Source organism: Ursus maritimus, unplaced genomic scaffold, assembly GCF_017311325.1.
Source record: "Ursus maritimus isolate PB19 unplaced genomic scaffold, ASM1731132v1 scaffold_14, whole genome shotgun sequence".
NCBI classification, from domain to species: Eukaryota; Metazoa; Chordata; class Mammalia; order Carnivora; family Ursidae; genus Ursus; species Ursus maritimus.
In genome coordinates, this window is record NW_024423786.1 from 67,611,647 (window position 1) to 67,623,636 (window position 11,990).

General features: G+C 47.5%; 1 protein-coding gene across 3 annotated transcripts in view; it reads right to left on the minus strand.

Annotated features, from left to right (window-relative positions):
* SPECC1 (sperm antigen with calponin homology and coiled-coil domains 1) overlaps positions 1-11,990 on the minus strand; it is a 262,628-nt gene that overhangs the window by 15,877 nt on the left and 234,761 nt on the right. For all 3 annotated transcript variants that reach the window (XM_040630107.1, XM_040630108.1, XM_040630110.1), the window contains 2 exons: positions 7,059-7,175; positions 781-840 (listed from right to left, as the gene is read on the minus strand). In XM_040630107.1, the coding sequence (XP_040486041.1) occupies positions 781-840; positions 7,059-7,175 (177 nt within the window). The remainder of the gene's footprint in view (positions 1-780; positions 841-7,058; positions 7,176-11,990) is intronic.

Below are 11,990 nucleotides of genomic sequence, written 5' to 3' on the forward strand. Positions count from 1 at the left end.
TTTTTTTTTTTTTTTTTTTTTTTTGAGATAGAGACAGCCAGCGAGAGAGGGAACACAAGCAGGGGGAGTGGGAGGGGAAGAAGCAGGCTCATAGCAGAGGTGCCTGATGTGGGGCTCGATCCCATAACGCCGGGATCACGCCCTGAGCCGAAGGCAGGCGCTTAACCGCTGAGCTACCCAGGCGCCCCCATTAGGTAGCCTTTTACGATGAGCCCTCTACCAGCACTCCCAGACCCACTTCTGAGCTTGGGCACAATCTCGGTTTATGCCTTGTGGCTCTGGTTTTCACTTCTCTTTGAATTTCTGACATCTGGCCATTTCCCATTCTTTCTTCAGACTGCAATTATGTGTTGATATTTTTATAATTACATTTTATCCAGACTTCTAGGTGACTTGAACAACAGGGCTTTAATAATTCAGTCTACCGTGCTTCCAGAAATGAAATTTATCCACAATGAAATCTTCGAAAAAAACTCTAAATCATATGTGGTTAGACTAACTGAATTAAAAAAAAATATATATATATATATATATTTTAAGTAGACTCCATACTCAGTGCAGAGCCCAATGCAGGGCTTGAACTCACAACCCTGAGATTGAGACCCGAGCTGAGATCAAGAGTCAGATGCTGAACCGACTGAGCCACCCGGGTGCCCCATGAATATTTTTATATTACGGATCATGAGTAACACATCTTTAGCCAAGGGATTTTAATGTTCTATAAGAAATTGTTTAGAAGATGGCATAAAGTATCACAAGGATATAAAATGGGATACTTACCAGGCTGGGTTTGATGCCTACACTTTCGGCTGCTTCAAATGCCAATAAGAGATTCCTTTTCTAGGTTAAAAGGACAGAGACTGGAATTATCAACTAAAAATACATAGCTTTTAAAAAAATAAAAATAGAAATAAAAACATATAGCTTTTGCTGGGAAAGAACACGAAATGACACTCCCATATGGATGATCTCTGATTATAAAACACTTAAAATTTTAAGTCAAATATGCAAACATCGGTTTCAGTCTAAGGAAGAGAACGATCAACAGGTTATAATTAAAATGACATTACCGGTCGATTCCTGACTATCAAAGGTAAATATTTGTTAGTTCAGTTATTTTTTACTCTGTCACGATTTAGGACATGCACATTCTGCTGTGTTTCAAGAGTTGTTTAATCATGGTGCTATATATAGCATTTCGCCCAAGAATTCTCAAGGCACTGTTCCACTCTTAGCCCCAGTTTGTAGCTTCTTCCTGAGACCCTCTCTGGCTGTTCTCGTGTTTCCTCACCGGGATGAACTTAAGAATCACTCAGTCATGGCTCCTCCCCTCCATAATTCATTCCAGAGTCATTAGGATGACATTAAAATTTAATTAGCTTGGCGTATTAAGTTTAATCAAGAGACTCATGTTCCTGTATCATGTTTCACGTTCCCCAGTAGAATTTTGTGATTCTATGCATTTCGATTTTACGCATAATTTCCTTTTTCCGTTTCCCCCTGGCCTCCACCCTCTGTCCTCGGGTGCACATATGCTTCCCGAAGGGGGAGGGCTCTGCCCTGACACCAAGGCCAACTCTCTGCTCTAGGTACCAGGTCACAGGAAAACACCAAGACAAGGCTGTGCACGTTTTCTCCCAGGCTGTGGTCGAGGCCTGGGAAAGCCGTTGATCTGTGGTCATCTTGCCCAAGCCACCAGCCCTCTTCCTCCAAATTAAGGGAAATTTATGGGCATGAACTGGAAACCTGATGCTTGTTTCCAGAACACTGCTCTCTGTTCTGCTGAGACGGGAGCTGGAAGTTGGCTCCTAGCTTCCTTTAATTGAGTCCAAACTTGCGGCAGCTAATCTCCTATTTGGTGCTTATTTTAAAGTCCTTTTGGTTAGTTTTGAGGGGGCAGGGGATTGGTAAGCCAGACTTCTGGCTACCCAGAAGTCAAGGTATTTGATATGCGATGCCAACTTGTTTTCTAAAATGCTACACCTGGGGACGCCTGGCTGATTCGGTTGGAGCAGGCAACTCTTAATCTCAGGGTTGTGAGTTCAAGCCCCACACTGGGCATGGAGCCTACTGAAGAAAATAAATAGAATGCTGCACCAACCACAGCGTGTAAGTGTCCATTTTCTCACACTTCTACTGTCACAGACTATTAGGACCGAGCACTGTTATCTAATTCTCTCATTGCAACAGTGCCAGGCCCCCGCCAGAAGGCCAGGGGACGAAGCTGCCATTTACGGGGAGCAGGAGGGAGTGTGGCCACGGCGGAACCCACAGGCCAGAGCCCTTCCAGCCCCAGGACAGCGTAAGCCCCTGGTAGAGATCTCTGCCACTGGCCCCCCTGGCAGCGCATCTCACCTAAAGCTGACAGCAGAAAGCATCCCAAGTCTAGAATTTCTCTCTCGCGTTAAAATTTTGTTTCAGACACTGACACGAAAACACTCAGTTCTATCACCTGAATCTCAGTAGCCTATGCAGGAGTTTCGTGGATTGACAGATAAATACGCTTTCCACTGAAAAAAAAAAAATGCCCAAAGCTTCCGCTGACTGTAACTCACATCTCTTTCATGCCATCAAAGACGTCCTTATTAGTTTTATCAGAAATTCCCTCTTTAACACTGATGTCCAGCTGACTTGGTTTCATCACTTCCATCTGGGTAGAGGGCACAGCTCCCGATTTCTGAACCTCCTGGGCTGTCGTGAATCTCACAGACCCGCAGCCCTCCACAATCTGACCTGGGTGCTCCCTGATAACAGCATCCTGGATTAGGGGGAAGACGTTCAACCCCCTGTGTAGAGACCACGGGCCCCTGTGCCACAAGGACAACGGGAAGTGAGTACACGGTGGCGTCTGGCTGTCCTCTTGCAGGTTTCCAAACCTGCAGATGGTCACCGGGCAGCTGGCCGTGTGGCGTGTGGGAATCACAGACGCCCACGGCCAGACAACGCACTTTCATAAGGAAGCAGCGCTCATGATTCAAAGTGGGAAAGCAGACACTTTTAGGTTCACTATTTTCCAACAGGTCCACGGTGATCTGAGGACGAAGAGCCTAGGTATGGTTTGCATGAGAGCAAACATTTCACACCTTCAGGAAGATTCCTATTTCAGATCATGGGCGCAGAAGTGCTGAGACTTCTATTTACGACAGTTTTAGTGAGGTTTTTTTGATTATTCTGAATTGTTTTACGCCCACTCTTGACTCAAGGAAAAAGGCAGAGGCTGCAGAGCGAAGAGGATGGATACGGAGGTCACTGCTGGAGGGGGCTCTGCCGGCGAGGGGCACGTTGCACAGGCTGCGTGCGCCCCGCACGGCCCCAGCTTGGCTCCTGCCATCTCGCTGCTCTGCCCTGGTTCCCTCTGCTGGGTCACTCTCTCACCAGACAACCAGCGCTGCTGTCCTCAACCTTCCTTAGCCTTCTCTCTCTGTCTCTGTGATACTGTGATTTATAGCAAGGAATATATTTGGCCTTTATCCAAGGTTCCTGGCACAGAGCTCCTAAAACTCTTATCATTTCCCATAAGAGCCATAGGGGCATCTTTTGTTCTAATCTTGGGTTTTTGTCCTCGGTTCCAGAAATGGCGTCAGAGCAACAAAGCTGAAACAGGTGCCTTCTGTTATTCATAACAAGCCTCTTTCAATCACACCTGAGTTTATGCTAAAGAGATGATTTTTCAAACCCACCCAGATAACCTACGGATGGGGGCCGGCTGCTGGGGAACCAGCCCTGTAATTGGAGGGTTGGAACTTGCAGTCCCATATCCCTTGACCCCAACCTCGGGGAGGGGAGACACACTAGAGTTTGAGCTCAATCACTGATAGCCAATGATTTAATCCATCATGCCTGTGTAATGAAGCCTTATTAAGCTCAAAAAGATGGGGTTCAGAAAGCACCTGGGTTGGTGAATGCATCTGTGTGCTGGGAGGGTGGTGCACCCCAAGGTCCAAGGGGACAGAAGCTCCTGCACTCGGGACCCTTCTGGACCTCACCCTAGGGGTCTCCGCATCTGGCTGGTCATTAGTGACCCTCAATGTCCTTTGTAATGAACTGGTAACCTAGTGAGTACTGTTTTCCTGAGTTCCGGGAGCCATTCCGACAAATTAATTGAACCTAAGGAAGGGGTCAGAGGAACCTCTGGTTTATAGTTGGTCAGTCAGAAGCAAGGTGACAACGATGTGGTCACCGGGGTCTGAAATGGAGGGTGCAGTCTTCTCATGGGACCAAGCCCTTAACCTGTGGGACCTGATGCTCGCTCCAGGAGGACAATGTCAGAACTGAGTCACACTTGAGGACCCCCAGCTGGTGCTGCAGAACTGCCTGGTGTGGGCAACACCCTCCATCTGTTTCCAGAAGTGTCAGAAGAGAAACGCTGGGAGCAGAGTGGATACAGAGGAGTTTTTCTTTAGAGCTTCCCTTAGGACCTAGGACCAAAGTGATGTCCACTCTCCTGGCTTTAAATGCCATCTATACCCAGCCCTGTTCGATACAGTAGCTACACCTGACACGTGGCTACTTAAATCAAAAGTCATTCAGATGAATCATTCCATTTTCCAGTCATTGAAAGCCACATTTATTAACGGCCCATAGGACTAGCGGCTACCATATTGGATAGCACAAATGTACAACTTTCCCATCGTTTCGATTCCCTTAGGCAGCACTTTCCTACTCCCTGATGACTCCCGGACCTGCCTTCCAGCTCTGATCTCCCCTCTGCACTCTGCACCTGTTATCCTACCGCCTGTCTGACCCCACAAACTGCATATTTCAGGAACATCTCCCACTTAACATGATTAATAACAGAACCGTCCCCCCCAATGTTTAATACTCCTGTCCAGCCTGCTTCATGGACTATCAACAAAGCACCACCCCAAAATGTTAGGTCTTGAGATTTTTATATGCCCTGTGATGGTTAATTCTATGTATTGACGTGGCTAGGTCATGGTACCAGATGTCTGGCCAAACCTTATTCTAGATGTTTCTGTGAAGGTGTTTTTAAGATGAGATTAACATTTAAATCAGTAGACTTTGGGTAAATAAGACTTTGGGTCAAGCACATCACCCACCATAGCATGGGTGGGCCTCACCCCATCAGTTGAAGGCCTTAATAGAAAAAGCCTGATCTCCCTCGAAGAAGAGGGAGTTCTGCCAGCAAACAGCCTTCAGATCCAAACTGGCATTCATTTAACTTTCTTGTACAAACACACACACGCACCCCTATTACTTCGGTTTCTCTGGAGAACCCTAACACTCCAGAAAATGAAATCACTCTGTTCAGTTATTACCACCATCAGTGTCATGGCCACGCTTTGGGCTTTATTTAAATCTAGGTGTAGGATAATCAAAACAGAACTTTCTAGCATTTCTTTTCCTTCCCCGTCTCGGAGAATGACTCGTCAGGCTAGACACGTCTCTCTTTCCTCTTGCCCTCCCCCACAACCAGTTATGAAGTCCAGCGGATTCTATACCTAAGACCTATTCTGAATCCTTCTCTATCTTTCTATCCATGATGGTACCGTCCCCGCCACAACAGCTAATGGCTGGAGTCAGGGATGCTGAGCCCTCACGCTGACGACTGCAAGGGCCTCCCATCTGATAGCACCTCCCTCATTCACCTTCCCTTTCCAGTTCTTGTTTTCATGTAACACCCACAGAGATCTTTCAAAAACACGAACCGTGTGTCTCGACCACTGAGAATCCTTCAGTGACTTCCCACCGAGTTTAGAGCAAGAGGCAGATTTCTTCCCAGAGCCCTCCATGGAAGCCCTGCAGGGTCTGGCCCCATCTGGCCCCCAGAACCATCCCAGGTCACTCTTCCCTGCTCACTGCCCTCTTGCCAGTAGGCCTTCCTCTATGTCCCTGACTGCACCCAGCTGACTGTCAGGCTGCTCCCTGGCTCTGGAAAGCTCCCCCAGCTCTTAGTGTTATTGGCTCCTGGTTCGTTCGGAAGAGTATCGCCTCTCAGAGAGGTCTTCTCAGCCTTCCTGATCTAAATTAGGAAACCTGTCCATACCCACAGCACGAGGTTTCTCTTGTAGCGCTTCTGCAATTTATTTATAACATTACCTGTTCCAGGTTTAGTCACTTGTGGACCTGTCTCTCTACTTTAGAGGGCAAAGAACAGGTCTACATTATTCACTGTTATCTTTATTCCCTGTGCATGATGCTTGGCGAGAAACACTTGTGGACAGAATGAGCGCAGGGCCCAGAACAGCATTTTCCAAAGTACGCTCTGTGGAATATGGTTTTGTAGAATGTTCTAGGTCAGGGTTTGGCAAACTCTGGCCTGTGGACCAAATCTGGCCCGCAGCCTGTTTTTGTAAATAAAGTTTTATTGGAACAGAGCATGCCCATTTGTTTCTTCTGGGGCCACTTGGATGCTACCATGGCGGATGAGCAGCTGTGACAGAGACCCGTGGACCCACCGAGTCCACCGTTTGGCCCTTAACAGGAAAATTTGCCAATTCTTGTCCTAGGTAATTGTATTAAGAAAATTCTACATCAAAAACTAAGGAAGTACTGTATGGTGACTAACACAACATAATAAAAAATTATTATTAAAAAAAAGAGAAAATTCTGTGGCTCTGATAACTGTAGGGTTAAACAGAGTCACACAGGTTTCTTTCTTGTAGGACTTCTTGAAGTTTTTACTGTGCTAATGAGCACTGTCCTCTCTAAGGATGGGACATAATATACAGTTTCCCAAGTTTATCCGAGCAGTGAGATCCTTTTGGTGGTGCTTCTGGTTCTTTGGTAAAGACTTTGAAAATGCTGGCCAAAGTCTTAAAACCAGGAAGGTGAAATTTCATTAAGACTTGCTCTCAAAAAAATGGGTGACGGTCACAGTAAACTGGTCTTCACTTCATTTTTCCAGGCCATGAGGGCAACTGAGAAGTATTTACTGAGGGTGGGATCCTACCACCTCATCATACACTCAGTAGTTACGTCTGCCTGGTATCAGTATCCTAATTTCCACTTGGAGTCTATAAACACCGCCCCATCAGCATGTACAGTATTCTAGGAATTCTAGAGGATAACCAGGGGTAACTGGGCAGGTGACTTACTTTCTCCTGACTGTTCAGCTCCTGATATGGGATGTGGGCAGGCAGGTAGGTGTGAAGGAGAGCACAGAAGGCCAAGCCATCACTCCAGCTGCTGCTGAAATTGGTGATATCGATGTTCTGTAGGGGGGAAAAAGCGGCATTAATCTCCAAACTGTGCGAAGGGCAGATAGGAAACCACCTAAACAGCCGGGAGTCCATTTAATTTTGGTACCAGCAATAGCCCGGTGTCGCCCAAATCCATTCACAGAATCGCACGGAAAAAAGCCTTCAGGGCTCCAAACCCCAGGGAATTTCTGCCTACCGTGTGGTACATCAAAAGCTCTGAGACATCTTATTCTCCAACCAACCCGCTCGATTTGCTTTCTACGTCCCAGCATTTCCCAGATTTATCTGGTCAACGAGGAGTCCTCACTAGGGTCACCATGAGGTATGACCCCAATTAACAACAGACAGACTAGGACAAAAACAAGAGCTTCAAAACCTAGACGGCTGGTCCTGTGGCTTATTCCTGCTAATACCCTCTTCTCCCCACAACTTGAAGGGCTTCTCCGGGACAGAAAACCCTTCCTACTCGACAGTGTCCGTGCTAGCGCGTCAAAGCCCCAAGGGCTGTGAGGCTTCCCGAGGGAGAAGGAGCTCCTCCTCGGGAACAGGTGGGAACTCCGAGAGATGCTTGCTAAACCGTGATGAGGAAAACAGAATCGTCAGAGGCAGGCAGCCCGTGCAGACAACGAAGGGGGCCCAGGTGAGCGGGTGGTGAAGACGCGGCTCTTTCTGAAGGTGTGGACGCGGACCACTTCTCCCTCCCTCTGCCCAAACCAAATGCCAATCGGCAGAAGCTCGACTCTGACTGCCCTGGGAAGGGATTTAGGACGTCTCCACCAGAAGCAACGGCACTTGAGTAGGGGAGGAGGGGGAAGAGGAACGTGGCATGAAGGTCAGCTGGAATAGGGGGAGGGAGACTTACGGAATTCTTCCTAACGTGTGTGTAGAGAAGTTTTGAAGAACATAGGGAGGCGGAAACGTGCACTAAAACATGGTATCATAGTTTCCCACGTGGTTTCCTGAGGGGTTTGAAAGCAAATGACCCATAATCTCATTTGAGCATTTTATCTACATGTTCCCTGTGTTCGTCTGAGCTAGCTTGGCCTCTCGCAATGAGGTAGGTCGAATGGCTCATTTTATAGACGCGGAGGCCGGAGCGGGTGTGTCCGCACATCACACACACGGTTTACCTGGAAGACGGACACTCTGGCAGGCCAAGTCCCCACCCTGTGGCCCTCTCTAGCAAACCTCCTCTGGCTTCTAGCCAGAGTCCAGGATGACCCAGGTGGACCCTAGAACATCGCCCCCAAAGCGCCACCTTTCAGGAATGTCAGGTTCTCCAGTCTGCTTTGCAAAATGTTTACCTGGGGTAAGGCTATCTGGCTGAGAGCAACACACAAACGTACTAATGCCTCTTTCTTCTGGTTTTCATGGTGCAAGCACAGCCAGATTTTAGGAGCTGCTAAGCATCCGTGTTAAAGTCTGAGAATGCCCTGTCTCCGTTTTCGGGCTGAATGTGCACCAGCCGGGCCTCCTGGTAAGCTGATCATTTGTGCTCTTGGCCTCAAAAAGTCTCCTTGGAGACTCTGGAGCGATCTGATGGGGCCTGGATGTTGCTTCAGAAATGGGAAACACTGTAATTTTATATTTTCTCGAGAGGTCTGCATGTTAGAAAAGAAGAGGAAAGACACAGGTGGGGGCCACGCCCTGCCTGGTTCATTCCAAGTCTCGGGCACTAGAACCAGAAGCTCCTCGGCTCCTCGGGCCCCAGGAAAGCAGAGGTAACGAGTGGGGCTGGGCCAGCCTTAGGAAAACGAGGCATCCCGCTGCTTGTCGACACGGAGTCCCCTTCTTTTCTTTGGCACACAGAGGTCATCTGAGACCCCGTCTCCAAACCCATCTCTCAGGGTACCTCTGACCTGGCGGAAGGAAAGCCAGACTTTCTTCCCAGGAACGGCTTGCTGATGGGTACCATTCACACTCAGCACCAGGGCATCTGTGAAAACGGGACAAGCACGTGCCACACCTGGTAGTGTTCTTTCCAAAAGGCAATGTCGACATACACCTCATTTCATAGTCAAAGAAACTGAGGCTGGAAGCAGTGGTGTTTCTGTCAGAAAGTCCACAGTTTATTTATTTATTTATTTAAAGATTTTATTTATTTATTTGACAGAGAGAGAGACAGCCAGCTAGAGAGGGAACACAAGCAGGGGGGTGGGAGAGGAAGAAGCAGGCTCCCAGCAGAGGAGCCTGATGTGGGGCTCGATCCCGGAACCCCAGGATCACGCCCTGAGCCGAAGACAGATGCTTAACGACTGAGCCGCCCAGGCGCCCCAGAAAGGCCACATTTAAAAAAGAAAGCCATACATTCAATGATCAAGATGTAAGCCCCTGAAATACGAGTGCCAGGACATATAAAGCCCCCAAAATGGGGACATGAGGACAGTAACATTCACTGAGTGTCTGCAATGTGCCCCGTGCTGGGCATTTCCTCATTTAATTCTCAGACCGACAATACAGTGTAAATAGTGCTGCACCCATTTCACAGATGTGGAAGCTGAAGCAGAAAGGAATATCACCGGGGCCAGAGTCAGGGGCAAATTCCAGTTCTGCTGGAAAGCAAAGCATGTCAAGTTTGCGGTCCTTCCTTCCTTCTTTTTTCTTTCTTTTCTTTCTCCCTCCTCACACCTAAAGCTTTTAAGTTTTGATAAATCTTTCATTTCCTGAAACGTGAGAACATTTTATACACTTCTCTCTTGTACCATTTTTTTTATGATGCAAAATGTCATTGTCCTTCATCCGCACGATCTTCAGAAGCATTCGAGGAGCCAAGCAGACCCAAAGGGGTGACGATGCCATCCGTCTCACAAAACCAAGGAAGTGTCCAGTATTTCATCTGAGTGTCACTTAGGAGCGGTTTTTTTTTTTTTTAAAGATTTTACTTATTTATTTGAGAGACTGAGAGTGAGAGAACACAGGTGGAGAGGGAGAGGGAGAAGCAGACTCCCTGCTGAGCAGAGAGCCTGAAGCAGGACTCGATCCCAGGACTCTGGGATCATGACCTCAGCTGAAGGCAGATGCTTAACCGACTGAGCCACCCGGGCACCCCAAAGGAGCGGTTTTTGATCTGTAAGTATAAATAAGCAACAGGCTGAGACTATAAAATCTGGTGAGATTAAAGCTAGGGTTGGAAAAAATCAGTCTAAATGACTCACAACGTCAGGACAGCTCAGAGAGCCTGGATGCTTGTAGACAGATGGCAGCTCGTGGGCCTTTCCGGAAACTGTAAAGCAGACCCTGGCACTTTAGCAGCAAGACCACACCAACACTGCACAAGAAATAGGAGCAGTGTCCTACCTTTAAAAAAAAAAAAATGGAATTATGGAAATTCCAAATCTAGGCAGGTTTCAAATCCAGCATCCAGGTCAGGAAATGCTTCTCTTTCATGTAACCCACGGCCGCCATGTTTTAAGACTTTGAGTTGTTGTGACACTGGAAAGAGCTGGAAGACAACCTGCTGTGATCTGTAGCATTATACTTGTTCCACGAACATGCAGCTATCAAGTCAAAACTTAACCCTTCTTAGGATACAGTGGAACAGCTCAATTCCAGTTCTCTGAAAGTCATCTGAAACCCTAATTGCCCTGGAATGACAAGAGTATCAACAATTCCCGAGTCAACACGGCTGGTTGAACACGTAAAAACATGCATACGTTTGTGACCCCTCACATCAGAGGATGCAGACAAAGCACTATGCAAATCTCAGCGGTTGCCTTGGGGCCATCGTTATTACAAAGTGGTTCACTACTGCGCACTGATGTATATTTTTGTGAAATGCATGATTGGTCTTAGTGAACGAGGAGTTAGCTGATATGTGGTGCCACACTTGGAGGCAGGGTGTGTGGGTCCCAGGGAAACGGGCTAAGACACGTACTGTTGCGGCCACCAGCGAGGGCGGACAAGGTAGCCATGGCGGGAAGGTACTCATGTGGGCTGGACCAACGCACTGGCTAACAGGCAGAAAGACAACAGTTTCTTGGCCATGGCTAACCGGCCAATCCCAGGAACCCCGGGAACCAGGCAAGGACTAATTCCAGGTCCCATCCCTAAAATGGAGGTTGAAGACCTTTGTTTCTGGTTCGGGATGATCACGACTGGCTGGGCCTTGGATGGGGGGAGGTGACCCTTGCTGAGCTGGTGGCTTATAGACCTCAGTGCTCACGGATGAACCTCTGACTTAGGACGAAAACGGAGCCTAATAATACGAACACCCCTATGGGGTGTTAGTTAGTATCTTCCTTTTCCCAGTTATCGTTCAGCCGAATTCTTAGGGGTTCATCAAAAGAATAACTAAGTGGAAAAACAGAAAATGATCGTCAAGGCATTCTACAAGGTATTCCGTCAGTTATTTTCCTTGTTATTTATTCCTGAACAAAATTGACTAGGGTAATTGTTATCCTTAACAGGAAGTTAGTGACAGGCCGGGAGCAGACAGAGGATTTTGGGGGTGCTGGCCATGCTGTGTTTCTAGACCTGGATGCTAACTGCATGCGTCCCTTCGCGTTGTGAAATGTCATGGAACGGTACACTTACTTGCCTATTCTATCTCGGTAAGAAAGGGAGGGAGGGAGGGAAGATGAGAGGAAGGCAAGAAGGAAGGCAGAAAAGAAAGACGGACCGATCGTCTTAAGGGACTGGATTGTGGCTGTTGAAAAGAGAGAAAACTTTTGGGATGTGATGTCCCTAGAAGATTTACTGAGGGGGGGAAAAGCAGAGCAATGAACAAAAGAAACTTCTTGCTGATTATTTCCCCAAGGGAAATGGTAATTACTTGTTGGAAAGGAAGTCTCAGAGATGTATATATATATATATATATATATATATATA